Source organism: Myotis nattereri (genome assembly GCF_964212035.1).
Source record: "Myotis nattereri genome assembly, chromosome: 4".
In the NCBI taxonomy this organism is placed as follows: domain Eukaryota; kingdom Metazoa; phylum Chordata; class Mammalia; order Chiroptera; family Vespertilionidae; genus Myotis; species Myotis nattereri.
This window is the reverse complement of record NC_138079.1, coordinates 88,469,885-88,487,208: the sequence shown is the minus strand read 5'-3', so window position 1 is coordinate 88,487,208 and position 17,324 is coordinate 88,469,885. Positions and strand designations below refer to the sequence as shown.

General features: G+C 43.2%; 1 protein-coding gene across 6 annotated transcripts in view; it reads right to left on the bottom strand.

Annotated features, from left to right (window-relative positions):
* SYT17 (synaptotagmin 17) overlaps positions 1–17,324 on the bottom strand; it is a 74,865-nt gene that overhangs the window by 18,663 nt on the left and 38,878 nt on the right. For all 6 annotated transcript variants that reach the window (XM_081089845.1, XM_081089849.1, XM_081089847.1 and 3 more), the window contains 2 exons: positions 14,946–15,066; positions 13,005–13,160 (listed from right to left, as the gene is read on the bottom strand). In XM_081089845.1, the coding sequence (XP_080945971.1) occupies positions 13,005–13,160; positions 14,946–15,066 (277 nt within the window). The remainder of the gene's footprint in view (positions 1–13,004; positions 13,161–14,945; positions 15,067–17,324) is intronic.

The following is a 17,324-nucleotide window of genomic DNA, read 5'->3' as shown; positions in this document are numbered from 1 at the left end:
CTGGAGACTGAAGGTCAGTCGCCGGACCGTGACTGAGCCCCAGTAAAAACTCTGGGCGCCAAAGGCTCAGTGCGCTTCCCTGGCTCATAATACTCTGCGCACAATGTCACACTTAGCGACCAGGGGACGTAATGTGCCCATGACTCTTCAGGGAGGTGACTGGACCCTCCGCATCTGGACCCCTTGTCCTGTGTGCCTCTTTACTGGGCTGATTTTAATCTGTACCCTTTCGCTATCATAAAACTGTCGTCATAAGCAGTGCTGACCTCATTTGCTCTAGTAAATTATTGTACCCCGGGGTAGTCACAGAGATCCCAAATTTGTAGTGAACTGGTCTGAAGTGAGGGTGTCTCTGGGAAGCCCTGAGTCTACAGCTCATGTCCGAAGTGAGGCCAGTCTTGTGGGGATTGTTCTCTCAGGCTTTGTACTTCCTTACTCTGAACTTGTTTCCCTAACTGAAACGCAGGCATGAAATACATCAGACTTTAAATGCTTGTTGGAAGATTAAGTGAGACAATGAACACTTAAGAGGTTCATGATACATGTAAGTACTACTGTCCTTGTTGTTTAGACGAGGAAACTGAGCTGCAGAAGGGTAGAGACATTTGCCCGTAGTCACACAGTCTGAAGCCAGGTCTGGCTGACTTTGTCCACAGTGCAATACTGTCTGCTCATGACCGGTTAACGCTTTCTGGGAAGGGAAGGACAGCAGTGGCTCTCCTGAGCTGGGGGCCCAGGAACCTGCTAAGGAACTCAGGGATCCTCCGGGGTGAGTCACTCACCCCCATCCCAATGCTTCCAACTGTTTCTGCTTCTGGGATCCACAGGACATGAATATTGAACTTTTTAATATTATACCATAGTTCTCTCCGCTCCCCCCCCCCCGCCCTTCTGCTCCACTTTTCCCCAGTCTTTACTCTGTTGCTTAGCCTGCATACTTTCTCTTGATCTGTCTTCAAGTTCATGAACTCTTTCCTCTGTCATCTGCATTCTGCTTTTGAGCCCATCCAGTGAATATTTTGTTTCAGTTACTGTACTTTTCCATTCTAGGATTTTCATTTGGATTTTTTTTTATATCTTCTATTTCTCTTCTGATCTGCTGATATTCTCCAACTTACCATTCTTTTCTAGAGGTTCACCCTTACTTCTTGGATCATGGTTATTATAACTGCTTTAAAGTCTTTGATAATTCTAACATCTGGGTCATATTCTAGTTGGTGTCTACTGATTATATTTCCTCTAAGAATTTGCCAGCTTTTGCTGGTTCTTCATAAATCAAGTAATTTTGGATTGTATTCCAGACATTTTGAATATTATGTTACAAAGCTCTAGGTCTTGTTTAAATCCTATTTAATATGTTGATATTTTTTTTTTTTTTTTTTAGTTGTAGCTGGCAATTGACCAGATTAGGTTCAGACCACAAGTTCTAGCCAGCCTTCTGTGTGCTGTTATTCCATGTCAGTTTGGTTTTGAAAGCCTTTGCAGGTTATTTGCATCGGTCCCCCAGGAGTCAGCTCAGGACCTAGGTGGTGGTCTACCTGTAGTTTAGTTCTCACAGTCTCTGGTGTACTGTTGAGGGTCATATCCACTCACATGTAGCTCAGGAATGGGCCCAGGAGTTTATACCTAAGTTTATGGGACCCCTTCGTGAGGAGCTGCCTCCTTTCTGCAATCTTCCCCACACTCTAGCTCTTAGGGGCCCACTTTCATGCCCCTTTGGCTAGAAAGCAGTGGCTTTAGTGTCCCCACTCTGCCTCTCGCTTCCCATGACTGGGCGGGGCTTGGAGCCAAGTGCCTGCTGCCAACTCCTTTTACACATTGCCAACCCCAGGGCACTTCTGGGAGCACAAACTGGTCTGGTTCTGTGGCTGGTTGGCACAGCTTTAGTGTCAATCCCTGGCTCCCAGACTGTACCAGCTGGTAGCTTTGGGGTGATGGTGATTAGGTGAGGAAGATGAGGGGGAGATAACCATAGGCAGCTGGGCTGAGCTATTTATCTCAAAAGCCAGGGTTTCACCTCTCAGGCACATTGTGATGATTTAAAACAGCAGATGTGATCTTCCAAGTGACTCCTGGGGTGGATGGGACCACATGCTGATTTGCCTTTAGTTCCCATAGTAGGAATGATCTGCTACATTTTACACAAGAGAAAGTTGGAACTCAGAGAGGTGGAGCCATTTGCTTGAAGTCACACAGCTAGTTAACAGTAGGGCCAAGATGCAAACCCAAGTACGTGTAACTCTAGGGTCTTCTCTTCTATGGCAGGGTCCATCAATAATATCATCATCATCATCATCATCATCATCATCATCATATCTGGTATTTACTGAGCACTAACTACGAGGAAGGCCCTGTCTAAAAGCTTTTGACATGAAGTATCAAGATATGAAGGTTATACCCTAGCCAGTTTGGCTCAGTGGACAGAGCATAGGCCTGCAGAGCAAAGGGTACTCTGGTCAAGGGCAGGTACCTTGGTGCAGGCTCCTCCCTGGCCCAGGCCCTGGTTGGGGCTCATGCAGGAGGCAACCAACTGATGTGTTTCCCTCACATCAATGTTTCTTTCTGTCTTTCCCTCTCTCTTCCACTCTCCCTAAAAATCAATGGAAAAATATCCTCGGGTGAGCATTAACAACAACAACAAAAAAGATTGGAAGGTTGTAACAGAGGACACTCAAGTTCAGAAAAGGGATATCATTTGCCCAAGGTCACACATACTTGCTAAGTGGTGTGACATTTGAACCAAATTGTATCTCACTCCAATCTATGCTTTGCATGGCTGTTCAACTGTCTCTCTAGGAGGCAGAGCTGGGCCTGGTGCCCAGTACGTTGGGCTGGGAGGGTAGAAGCCATAGGCTGCTGGGAGGCTGCAGGGAGGAGGAGTGGCATGGGTGGGCTGAGACCAGAGCCAGATACTGGAGAACATCTGTGCCACAGAACAAATGCACAGCATCTCTCCATCTCAAGGGAGTTTCTGGCTCACAGAGGGGCTATGCCCCTCTCACGCTGGCTTCCTGTGCTGGAAAACCCCGGCTTCTCCACTGTCCCACTACTCAGACCCTGACACTTTCAACATGTCCTCCGATGCCCATTCAATCTGGGGTCGTCCCAGGCAAGAGGGTGGCAGCACGTGTCACAGACCTCCCATCTCATTCTCCACCATGCCTCCCCTCCCAGCTCATCTCACCAGCAGATTCAATTAACCAATTTGATGCTACAGCTGCAGAAAGCCAAGCAATTATGGAAAATAGACCAGGTGCCTTGGAACTCACTCACACGGAGGGGCCAGAGAGGCCTCCGAGCAGACAGCGGGGTGGGGTGGAGGCAGGACAGTATGGGCTCTATACTATAGACTCTACAGTGGGGCCTTGACTTACGAGTGTCCCCACTAACGAGTTTTTTGAGATACCAGCTGTCTCCCCGCCGATTTTTAACATTGAGTTGATAGAGTAATTTGAGTTAACGAGCTCCTTAACAAGCTCCTTAATGAGCTCGGTCTCGGAACGAATTAAACTCGTAAGTCAAGGCCCCACTTTATTGGGTTACTTCTGCCTTTACTTATTTATTTATTTACTTACTTACTTATTTTTATTTTTTAATCCTCACCTGAGGATATTTTTCCATTGATTTTTAGAGAGAATGGAAAAGAGAGAGAAAGACAGAGAGAAATATTGATGTGAGAGAAACAGATCGATTGGTTGCCTCCGGGGCCAGGGAGAAGCCTGCAACCGAGGTACGTGCCTTTGACCAGAATCGAACCCAGTACTCTTCAGTCTGCAGGCCAAGGCTCTATCCACTGAGCCAAACTGGCTAGGGCTGCCTCTTATTATTTAGAGAAGTTTTTCATTCAGTACAGTCTAAAATAATTATTATTTTTTTAACTTTTACAATTTTCCTGGTAATAATAGAAACTTCAAACACCTTAACTTCATTTTTGTTTTTGCATTGTTTGACATTTTCATTCTATTTATTTTAAACCCCACAAAACATTACTATCACTGTTCTGTACATCAATAGTCAATCAATATTCAGTTCTCTTATATGCCTATTAATTCTTTTGACTGTTCTTTATTACTTTATTCATTCTTTTAGTTTCCCTTTGATTATTTTTTTTTCTCTAAGAAGCTCTCCCTATAATGTAGGTCTTATAGAAACAAATTCTCCTGCTCCCCCCCCACCCCCTAAGAATAGCTTTGTTTATCTTCATTTTTAAAATATATTTTTGCTGGGTATATAAATAACAGCTGGAAGTTATTTTCTTCCAGTACTTTAAGAGAATGCCATTTATTGTGTTCTGATTCATATAATTTCTCTTGCAAAGTCAGTGGGAAGTCTTAATGTTGCTTCTTCTTCCTTGCTCCGAGATGTTTTTCTGAGAAGAGCCAATTCTTTCTCAGCAACTCAGAGCCTTATGAGCCTTAATGCTTTGCTACTCTTAGAACCCCACTCCCATAAAAACATTTTCTGAAAAAGGGAACTCTTCCTCAAAAGAAAATGTCATATGAGTTGATTAAGAGAATGTAATTTTTTCCATATCATGGTACATGTTTTATCTCTTTTGAAATTAACATTTTTTTCACTCTCCCTTTGCACATTTGAGGGGTTCTTCTTTTGAACACTATTTTGAACACTATTAAAGAGTTGGTTAGTGCTTATTTTATTTAGGACAAGGCAAGTGCTTTCATTTCCCAGTATCAATGTTTTTTAAATATCTAAGAACATTTTAACTGTATTATTGAATATTAATTATGTTCTATTTTGCATTCTTTAATTTTAAAAAATTGTTCTTTTTTTTAATATCTGAGTCTAAAGTCTTTACACCTGTCTTAACTTCTCCCATATTCTTATTTGGATTTTTCACTAGCAGAAATTTTATAAGAATTATACATTCCTCTCCAAATAACCAGTAATTCTACCTAAAACTTAATACCTACAGTCTACTTTAGAGACTGGTTATGTATTTATAAATTCTTTATGCTCTACAAATTTCTCAAAAGATTGATATAATTTAATGTGTGTATAGTTTTCCTCACACTTTCTTATGTTCCCTTGCAATTTTCTGAACTAATCTCATGAAAGCCAATGTTGTTGTTTTTAATTTGGTATAAATATACTTCGTAAAATTCACAGTTTTGACAAATGTATACACTCATGTAACCAACATCCCAACAGAGATATAGAAGATTGTCATACCACTTTAAAGCCCTCCTGTTTTCCCCTTACCAGTCAATCCCTTCCTTACCAAAAGAACCATTATTCTGATTTCCAACCTCATATATTCATTTTTTTTCATGTTTTTGAACTTGATATCAGTGGAATCATATTGTGTGTATACTTTTGTGTTTGGCTTTTCACCCAAAATTTTTTTGAGAGCAACTGATATTGTTGAATTGATTTATTCCTCTTTGTTACTGAGTAGTACTTCTCATATATCAAAATTTGTTTTTCCAGTTTCCTGCTGATGGACATTTAGGTTGCTTTGGAGTTCAAATTAGATTTTTTTTTTATTGTTTAAAGTATTACATATGTCTCCTTTTTTCCCGATTGACCCTCCACCCCAACCACTCCCACCCCCCAGGACAAGCCCCCATTGCCCCAGAGTCTGTGTCCACTGATTATGCTAATATGCATGCATACAAGTCCTTCCCTTGATCGCTTACTGTCCGCCCCCCGCCCCCCCCTCCGCCTCTGCCTTCTCTCTAAGGTTGGCCAGGCTGTTCATTGTTTCTTTGTCTCTGGATCTATTTTTGTTCATCAGTTTGTGTTGCTCATTAGTATTCCCACATATGAGTGAGAGCATGTGATATTTATGTTTCTCTGACTGGCTTATTTCACTTAGCATAATGCTCTCCAGGTCCATCCATGCTGTTGCAAAAGGTAAGAGTTCCTTTTTTTATAGCGGCGTAGTATTCCTTTATGTAGATGTACCACAGTATTTTAATCCATTCATCTGCTGATGGGCACTTAGGCTGTTTCCAAATCTTAGCTATTGTAAATTGTGCTGCTATGAACATAGGGGTGCATATGTCCTTTCTGTTTGGTGTTTCTGGTTTCTTTGGATACATTCCCAGAAGTGGGATTACTGGGTCAAATGGGAGTTCCATTTTTAATTTTTTGAGGAATCTCCCTATTGTTTTCTGCAGTGGCTGCACCAATCTGCATTCCCACAAGCAGTGCACAAGGGTTCCTTTTTCTCCACATCCTCACCAGCACTTGCCATTTGTTGGTGATAGCCATTCTGACAGGTGTGAGATGGTAGCTCATTGTCGTTCTGATTTGCATCTCTTGGATGATTAGTGACTTTGAGCATGTTTTCATATGTCTTTCGGTCTTCTTTATGTCCTCTTTCAAAAAGTGTCTATTTAGGTCCTTTGACCATTTTTTGATTGGATGGTTTATCTTCCTTTTGTTAAGTTGTATGAGTTCCCTGTAAATTCTGGAGATTAAACCCATATCTGAGATAGCATTGGCAAATATGTTCTCCCATGCAGTGGGCTTTCTTGTTGCTTTGTTGATGGTTTCTTTTGCTGTGCAGAAGCTTTTTATTTTGATGTAGTCCCATTTGTTTATTTTCTCCTTAGTCTCTCTTGCCCTAGGATCTGTGTCTGTAAAGATATTGTTACGACATATGTCTGCAATTTTGCTGCCTACAGAGTCTTATAGGATTTTTATGGTTTCCTGTCTTACATTTAAGTCCTTTAGCCATTTTGAGTTTGTTTTTGTGTATGGGGTAAGTTGGTGATCTAGTTTCATTTTTTTGCATGTATTTGACCAAATTTCCCAGCACCATTTATTAAAGAGACTGTTTTGACTGCATTGTATGCTCTTGCCTCCTTTGTCAAATATTAATTGAGTATAATGGCTTGGGTCAATTTCTGGATCCTCTATTCCAGCGGTTCTCAACCTGTGGGTCGCGAACAATGAAAATACATCCTGCATATCAAATATTTACATTACGATTCATAACAGTAGCAAAATTACAGTTATGAAGTAGCAACGAAAATAATTTTATGGTTGGGGGTCACCACAACATGAGGAACTGTATTAAAGGGTCGCGGCATTAGAGAGGTTGAGAACCACTCTAATTAGAAAAGAGGATCAGAGTGATTATTTCCATCCAATATGACTAGAACTATGACAGAGATAAGCACAGGATAGCACTGGGGCCCCAGGGGAGGGTACCTCACACAGAGAGGAGAAGGTAACTAGAAAGACTCCTAGAGTACATGCCCTTGACCGGGATTGAACCTGGGACCCTTCAGTCCGCAGGCCGACGCTCTATCCACTGAGCCAAACCAGTCAGGGCCCTTCTCCTCTCTTCTTTTTCCCTAGAAGAAGGAAAGGAGAAAGGCAGAGGGTTTTGAATCCGTACCAAAAGGAAGGAAAAGAACTCTACAGGGACACAGAGAAGTCCAAGTAAGACCCCAGAGGCTTGAAATAGTGTACAAGTTGGGGAATTATGATGTGTTCCAACCATTAAGTGAAAGAAAGGATGGAAGGAGATGAGGTTGGAGAAAGGGGTTTCAGGCTGTCCTCACATGGAAGTCATTACAAAGCCTCCCTTTCCCACACTACCTCCTCACGTTCTTTCTCCCTTTCACCAGGTTCATCTATTTGCTTTAGAATAACCCCTCAATTGAAAATTGAAAACAATTCAGGAAGGAAGACTTGCAACATAAATGGCATCTGTGAATGCTCTGGAAATTAATCCGTTATATCCATCATTCTTTTTGAGGTTGTTTTATTGTCCCTTGAAAAGCCTTGACTGGTTTGTCTCAGTGGATAGAGCGTCGGCCTGCGGACTGAAGGGTCCCGGGTTTGATTCTGGGTGAGGAAGGGGCGAGGGAGGGGCGAGGGGGGGCAGGGTGGGGGGGGGGTTGAGGGCTTGTTCCAGGCCTTTACATATATTAAGCCATTTTGGACTTGACAACTACCTACTGAAGCAAGGACCATTATCCCCCCCTGCCAGATGAGGAAGCTGAGGTACAGAGTGGCCAAGAAAAGTGCCAAGTTCACATAGTGAACCCCAGGCATCTGTGCTTGCCCTCTCAGAGGGGCAGTGAAAGAATGGTGACTGGTCTCAGGGAGACAGTCTGCAGGGGGCCAGCCTCAGCATCAGGCACTACCCTAAACTGCTCCGAGGGAGTCTGGTTTCCGTAGACATTAAGCTACATTTCTTTTCTCTTTCTTTTTCCCCCCCAAATTGTGGTAAGATAACATTTACCATTTTAATCATTTTTTAGATAAACAACTCAGTGGTATTAAAACAATTCACATTGGTTGTGCAATCACCTCTGCCATCCACCTTCAGAACCTTTTCCTCTTCCCAAACTAAAACTCTGTGCCCATGGAACAGTAACTCCCCATTCTCCCTCCTCCCCTCAGCCCTTGTAACCTCTATTCTACTTTCTGTCTCTACCAATCTGACTACTGGGGTACCTCACACCAATGGAATCATACGGTGCTTATGCTTTCAGATCTGGCTTACTTCACTTAGCGTCATGTCCTCAAGGTCCATCCATGTTGGAGCAGGTGTCAGAATCTCGTTCCTTCTAAGGCTGAATAACATTCCACCATATGCATAGACCACATTTTGCTTATCCATTTATCCACCCATCGATGGACACTTGGGTTGCTCCCGTCTTTTAGCTATTGTGAAACATGCTGCTATGAACATGGGTGTGCACATATCTGAGTCCTGCTTTCAATTCCTTTGGGTGTACACCCGGAAGTAGAATTACAGTAATTCCATTTTAAAAATTTTAGCAGCCAGCAGCAAGCTGCATATCTTTTTATGTTTCTTTTCTCTCCCCACCCCCCACTTCCAATTACAGCCCAATAACCTCAGTGGCCAACCCCACTCCACATTCCTGGACAGCCTATTGCTAGCCCAGGAGTTGAAAAGCAATTTCCTCCATTTTTTCTTTAAACTTCAGCTGCAGAAATCACTTGATTGAAGACTACAGAAGAACCCTCTCCCACACAGGAAAGGAATGGCTCAGGAGCCCAGCCCACCATAATTACAGGCTTTTTTTTTTTTTTTTTTTTTTTTTACCAGGATTCTTGGCAAATGCTCAAATTGCACATCAACCTTACTTTTCTTATGAAGTGTTTGGAAACAAGTTAATGGGCTTGGAGGTAACAGCTCTTTCCCCTCATTATAAACAACGCAAGCTAGAACCTTACGGATTTGGACTCAGGAGAACAGTGGCTTTGTCTAGATATATATCAGCTCAGTCTGTATTCTCTCATTATTCCAGCCAGTGCCCTTTATGAAAAATGTCACCCAGCTGGATTTCCACTCATAGCCATGGTTCTGAACCTGAATGAGCATTAGAAATATCTGGGGTGCTTTAGAAACATCGAGCCCAGGCCCCCCGCACAGTCTAACTGAATCATAGTCTCTGGGGTAGGGTGTGCCCCCTGGTAACATTTCAAAGTTCCCAGCTGATTCTGAAGTGTAGCCAGGGTCGAGAATCCTTACCTAAGGGGACAGGGAGGCCTGCAATCTTTCCTTGTCTATAAAGAACATTTCCAATGGGCTTTTAACCTGAGGAGGGGGAACCCTGAGCCAGGGACCCAAACCCGTGTTTAAAAGAGAGAAGCAAGTCTTCCATGAACGGAGAACACAGGCCTTGTCTGAGGGGTGCAGCTGACGACAACCACCTCAGGTAGGGTGGGTCCAACGAGAGATGTGGGGGTGAGGAGTTGGGGGTGCCGCTCCAGTTTGAGGCTTCTGCCTTATGGGGTTTATGGGTTTCAAAAAACCTCTGAACTACATGCAAAATTTTCTGTCCCCTCTGTATTTTTCTAAGGTGGGTCATCCAGAGTTCACATCACATTCTCGGAAGCTCTGTCACAAACCTCCCCCCACCACCCGGGAATGAATAACCCCCGCTTGTACCATAGTGTTCCACGCGGTGGTATATAACGCAGGTATTGAAAATAAAGAGTTAGATGCTTTCTCATTCCTGGAAGGACTGAACACACTCATTGTTAATGACGCAGAAGCACGTTTCAGAGTGATGTCTGCAGAATGGTCTGGAAGCCCACAAGAGCAGAGATGGTCTGTTTTGTCCACGACTGCATTCCAGTACTTGGAGACAGTGTCCAGCTCAGAAAAGGTGCTTCATGCACACTTCTCGAATTAATGATCACCTTCTTTTAAAGAACTGAATCCTCTACATGTGGATGATGTTTGTGTGAACAAGGAGAAGTGTGTGGAATGATTCACACCTGGACATTAAAGGTGCTGGCTTCAGAGAGAAGGGAGTGGAAGGGGGATGATGAAAACAGTAAGATTTCCTTTTAATAAGAGTTAACAGCCTGGGCCGGTTTGGCTCAGTGGATAGAGCATTGGTCTGCGGACTAAAGGGTCCTGGGTTCGATTTCGGTCAAGAGCACATGCCCGGGTGGCGGGCTCAATCCCCAGTTGTGGGTGTGCAGGATGCAGCCAATCAGTGACTCTCTCTCATCATTGATGTTTCTATCTCTCTCCCTCTCCCTTCCTCTCTAAAATCAATAAAAATATTTTTTTTTAAAAAAAGGTGCTAGGCACAGTGCTCAGCACCCCCCTCATTTAATTCATGCTACAATCCTTTGAAATGCTGTTGTACAGCGATCCCCATTTTACAGATGAGAAAAACCTAAGCACACAGATCTTGCCCAAGGCCACAAACCCAAGGGTCAGGCGCCCAACTCCCCCACATGTAGCCCATGCATTTCACCCCTCTGCTCTTCTGATTCCTTGTCCTTACACACCTTGGGTTGTGCCATTCTTTATAATACCCATGTGCTACATTCTTCATGAAATATAACAGTGTCAGGGCTTTCCCTATGGGCTCTCAATGACCTCCACCCCCACTCCCGCAACCAGTGCAACATTAAGTCCTTGATTCTCGGTAGGGATTTAGGAATCGATGTTCCATGCTTGGATCTGGTTTTGGTTCTATATAGAGTGGACCCTTGAACAAAGCTGGGGTTAGAGGTGCTGACTCCCATGCAGTCGAAATCTACGGGTAACTAGTCAGCCCTTCACATCTGTGGATTCCTAACTGTGTATCGAAAATACAATTGCCCCCTGAATGACACAGGTTTGAACAGCGTAGGTTCACTTACACACAACTTTTTCAATAAATACTTACTGAATGAAGTATAAAGACTAAATACTTATTGAAATTAACAAGTATTTATTGAATAAATAAGGTTTAACTGTAGTTCCCACTGCCTGCCAACATTTATAGATTCAGTGGAAGGTCTTGTGTTTGACCTAAAATCTCAGGGACAGCAGGGTCCTTGGACAGCAGCCACACAGGCTGCATCAGATAGAATCAGTATTACTACCTGCTTAGGGCAGGCATTCCCTAATTGGCTGCTGACTCTCCTGCTGATGGGCCCGAGAAAGCTCAGAACCAACCTGCCTGGAGGGGTCTCGGAGCACGGAACATTTCCAATCTTGGTGATGAGAAACAGTAAGCTCCTGCAGAGGAAGCTCTGCATGCAAGGGGGTTTCAGCCATGGCCTGCTTCCTTGGAGACCTGCAGCCAAGGACTCTAGACTAGATCTAAACCAATGAGAGCTGCCAATTACCCCAGAGCAGGACTCCTCAAAGTATGATGTCAGATCCCTGATGCCAGCACCACCTTGTGCTTGAGGAAATGCAGATCCTTTGATCTAACAAGAGTTAACAAGACCAGAGCTTGATTCCTAATTCTACCAGCGTGAGATGCTGGGTGGGTTGTTAAGCCTCAGTCCTCAGCCCTATAAATTGATGAGGATGATACTGACTTGACAAGGTAGGATCTAATGAATATTAACAGTAATATCAGTGAAGCCCCTGCCGTGAGTAGAACACAGGATGTAATAACCATTACTACTATGAACTCTAACCATGTTGTGGTGGGCAGCTTCTAAAAGGACTCCCAATAGGTTCTACCTTCCAGTAGTCATGCCCTCGTGCAATACCCTCCCCTTGAGTGTGAGCTGGACCAAGTGAGGTGCTTCTAATGAATAAAAGGGATAGGGTGTCATTTCTGAGATTAGGTTACAAAAAGGCTCTGGTTTCCATCCTGCTCACCCTCTCTTGCTCCCTCACTTGCCCACTCTGATGGAAGGCATCTGCCATGCTGTGAGTTGCCCTATGGTAAAGTCCATGTGGTGAGGGACTGAGGCAGGTCAACTGGTCAATGCCCAGGAAGGATCAGACCCCCAGTCTAACAGCCGCAAGAAACTGAATTCTGCCAACAACTATGTCAGTGAGCTTGAAAACAGATCCTCCCCCAGTTGAGCCTTCAGATGACAATGCAGCCCCAGCCAATACCTTGACTGCAGCCTATCCGAGAACTTTGGCTAGAAGCATCCAGCAAAGGTATTCCCAGATTCCTGACTCATAGAAACTATGAGACAATATATGCTCATTGTTTTAAGCCACTACATTTTAGAGTGATTTGTTATGCAGCAGTGGATAACTAGTATGCCCTGGAAACAATAGATTAAATCCAACCAGAGTGGCCTCTACTTAAACAAGAAGTCCTCTGGGAAGCCTTTCAAAATCCTCCTCTCTGAAGATTCTGAGGCTCCTATTTTCTGTTTCCCTATTAGATAGTAAGCTACTTGAGTAGTATCATAAAAACTTATCTAGTGAGCACTTATTATTCCAAAGTTGTAAGTCACTTAATCTTTACAACAAACCTAGAAGCAAATACTATTATTACCCACATCTGATAGCTGAAGAAACTGAGGCTCAGAGGGGTTAAGTAACTTGCTCAAGGCTTTAGTAATTATGAGGAAATATCAGGAAATACGTTTCCAAAATTTGTATTTGTAACAATTATGCTATGTGGCCCTAAGAGTCTTGCTTAAGTTCACAAAGGGTAAGTAGATTCAAAACTAGGTAGCTGAACACCAGACATGAAGGTTTTAAATATTACCCTTTCTAGGTGCCTTCTACTTCTAGGATAATAACTTGAACACACCTCACCTGGGGGGAGTCATCAGGGTCTACCTACCTGTAAACACTAGGCTGGCGTTTTCCAGTTCTTCTTGGGGAACTTTGAAGCTGAAGGATTCATTATAGAAAGGATCAATTGTGCCTCGTAAGAAGGATGTCTTTTTTGTTTTCACAAGCTTGAGTCCATGTACCAGCTGGATTTTCACAAAGGGGTCTGAGAATTGGATACAACATCACTGAACGTTAGAGATCATGAAATCCAATCCACCCATCCATTCATCCACTCAACTTCCCATCAGTTCATTCTGTTATTCATTCCTCCTTCCTTCTTTCCATCCATCTTCCCATCTATCTGACAACCCAACCATCTACCTACCCCTCCTTTCATTCATCCATTTTTTCTATCTATCTATCTATCTATCTATCTATCTATCTATCTATCTATCTATCATCTATCTATCTATGTATCTATCTTTCATTCCTCCTTTCCCCTTCCTCTCTTCCTCCAGCCATCCAATATTTATTGAGCTCCTCCTATGTGTCGGGCATTTTACAGATGAAGAAACTGAGGTCTCAAGCTGAGAAATGATTTGCTTAAGATCTGGCTAGTGGAGAAAGAGCCTGACCCAGAGCCTGTCCTGGCTTCTGTCCTAGAAACCCATTATCATGTCAGAATAGAGAAGGCAGAATTATAACTATGATTCTTAGATCACTTTACAGTGTACAAAGAGATTCATGTACATTATACAACTGAATATTGTTTAAACAACCCAATGAGAAGAATACTGTTATTATGTCAGTTTTTCAGGTAGAGAAATTGAGGCTTTTAGAGGTCAAATAACTTCCCCAAGGCTATGTTATTAGCAAGCAGTAGAAATGGGATTTGGTTCCAGGCAGTTTGACTCTGAAACCCTTAATCATTTTATCATACTGACTCTCCAGCCTTAATAACCATTCCTTCCATTGGTCCCTTCGAAACCTGCGTTTGTAATGTGATTTTTGAGAATGCAAACTGTCTTCTAAATTCAGCTGTCACCTTATAGCAAAAGTAATTTATTTTAGCTATTGCATTTAGAGAAGACAGTATTTCCACCTCTGAGCTGAAGAGATCCCAGCGACCATGGCTGCGTTCATGATAATATCCTTGCTGTCACTGGAGAAGCTACATACAGATGGAATGTAATCTGTTCCATTTCATTAAAAGTTATGTTTGAATTGGTTTGCTATAAAATAGACACTTTAAATATGACAGTCTTTTCAGAGCTTTTATTTATAAAGATTTATGGTACATTTGAAAAGAGCTGGGGGGGAAAACCTTAGGGTGTGTACACCACTCTCCCTGAGTAGGATGCAAGGCCAATGCTCACTAACGCCACCTGGAGGATGGTGTCTCTATTGCAGGCATAGCAAGGGGAAAGGCAAGTCACTTCCTCCCGGGCAGCAAGTGTACAAAGAGAATCTAAATTTCAGTAGTTATCACACCTGGTCTCAGTCAAATCCCCAATTCAAAAGGGATTATGAGATGGTATCATTTACCTGCCTCATTTAAAGAGAGATGTGATTATTTATTTTTCCTCTTGAACTAACATCCTAGTTCTGGATACTGTCTATCCTCACAAGATCTTATCTTACTAATAGTATCCAGGATGGTCTGGCTCTTTCTCCACCAGCCAGGTCTTAGGCAAATCATTTCTCAGCTGAGTCCTCAGTTTCTTCGCCTGTAAAATGCCTGACACATGGGAGGAGCTCAATAAATACTAGATGGCTAGAGGAAGAGAGGAAGGGGAAAGGAGGAATGAAAAACAGATAGATAGTTGGGGAAATGAATGAATGAAAGGAAGGGTGGGTGGGAAGATGGATGGATTGATGGAAAAATAGATGAAAGGATGGGTAGGTGGTTGGGCTGTCAGATTGTCAGAAAAAGAAAATCGGGTCCTTTGTGTCAAACAAACACAGTGCCCTGTTGAAGAAAAGGGAGAAGGAGGGAGTCACACTGTACCTGAACCTTGGCTCACATCTGTCTGAAGAAGTTGCTTGGCTCGAATGACATCAACATTTAGTCTCCCAGCACTTGGGAGATAATTCAGTGACAGAAGTAGCTCCCCCAGCTCCACTTCATTCTGCAGAAAAAGGAAATAGTCGGGAAGTTGCTTTTTTCTTTTATTTCGCACCTATTGCACAGAAAATTGATCCAGAAGCTCACAATTGGGCTTCTGTGGGTGGATCAGTTGACAGTGGGTGCTGTTTTCTTTGACTTCTTTTAGCCTCTGATCCCAATTATTTTTTTCTATCTCAGAAAGTTTTTTTCTGCTCTTAGAACACTTCACAGCAACAACAACATAATGATACCAAAAGCATCAACAGTGACAATAAATAAATGCTACAGGTCAATCAAGTATTGTGCTAAACACTTTACAGATAATAACTGGTTTAATCTACATAATAAGTTTACATAATTTAATCTACATAATACCTCATAATATGAGATATGAGTATTACTCCCATATAACAGATGGGGAAACTGAGGCTCAGAGGGATTAAATACTTAGCTGGAAAGTGACATTGCTGGCATTTGGATGCAGGAAGACTAATTCCAGATAGTATGACCACTATGGTTAATAATTTGGATTTCTAAAAAAAGGTAGTGAAGAGTCCTCTTACAAATACTGTTAACCTCACTTATTGTGTGTGTGTTTGTTAAGTGGGAAAGACAATGCTGGCTTTCCCGTCAGGTAGGACAGGTGGGTGCTCCGGGCCCTCTAAAAGCAGGGTATATCCCTCCACCTCCACTTCAAATAAAAAAGAGAAATATTATTTTTTCACAAGAATGGGATATTTGGTATTTCAGAAATAATACTGATGTAATCATTGTGGGAAACGTAGACCACTGCAATGACTTGTAGTTGACAATTATCCTAATCGACATAGATGAGAAGCTCCGTCATTTTCAGCGCTTGGAGTATCAAGGTCATAGCTTAACCCAGCCCTGGAGAAAGTGAGGGTCCTCACTTCCTGTGCCCCAGAATGTGTGACACCTCTGAGCAACAGCATCCATGTGGCATCAAAAACTGCAGCTCCGAACGGCCTGAGGACAAAACTGTCCCCGAGGGTTCCTGGGGCCAGTGTCTTCTTAGCCTCTCTTCCCTGGAAGATGCTACATTTAAAAGCTGACCAGCAGCCAGCTGGTAAGAAACGTAGGATGTGGGAACAGAAAGCAGGACCACCTACTCCAGTAGCTCCCCAACCTGACCCCTGCCCTGAAGGATCATGGAATTTATGGCGATCTTTGTGCTATGAAGTATTGGCGTATCAGACTTACATCAACCTGGGGCAATTTTACCCCCGCCCCTCCACCTCCAGGGACATGTGGCCATGTCTGGAGATATTTTTGGTTGTCACAACTGGGGAGAGGGTTGCTATGGACATCTAGTGGGTGGAAGCGCAGGACACTCCCCCTCCCCCACAACCCCACACAGAATGATCTCGCCCCAAACGTCAATAGTGCTGAGGCTGAAAATGTTAACTGAACCTGTGAACCCTGGGCTGATTCAGACTCTTCTCTTTACATGGTTCCAGCCTGAACAGGTGTTAGCGGCAACCAAAGGAAGAGCCACAGCACCAGCAGATCAAGCTTCAGTTTCCATCCTTTATCCTCCTCCTCAGGGCTTCCTCTGCTGTGAGCAGAAACCCAAGCACCAGACACAAAGCTCGCCCCAGGAAGTAGGCTACGCTGCCCCGAGGAGAATGGATTGCTTATTCTGGGAGGATCTACAACCCTTTGAAGTCTCCCTTCTCCTATCCAAATGTAGTCAGATAAGGCTGTCAGACCTGGAGTAATGTGGTCCAATACTCTAGGTTTCTAAAGGAAAACGGAACCAGCCCATTTCCCCACTTCCCTGCTTATTAACACCTGCCATCACTCTTAGAATGAAATCCCAAATCCTTAGCCTGGTCTGCAATAGGGTTTGTCAATCTTGGTCCAAAACGTGTTAGGGGTGTCGTCCTGGTCTCTACCCACTATATGCCAAAAGCCTAGGACCCCCCAACTGTAACCATCCAAAATGTCCCTACACATTACCGATCACCCACTTGAGAATCACGGGTCTACCAGGATCTAAATAATGTGGTCCTGCCTACATCTCAGACCTCACCTATTCCTTGAAAACACAAGACATCACTCTGTGTGTGCACCTGCTGTGCCCTCAGCTTGGGAATCTCAATGGAAATGCCACCACCTCATCCAGGTTTCCACCAGCACCCAGTGAAAAATAGTTCCGTCTCTATCGCTTTCCACCACATCACCTTGCTTACTTCTCCCGTGGCACTTTGTCCTTATTGGATATTTTTTCTTTTTTTTTTTTCTATGCATATATTTTTT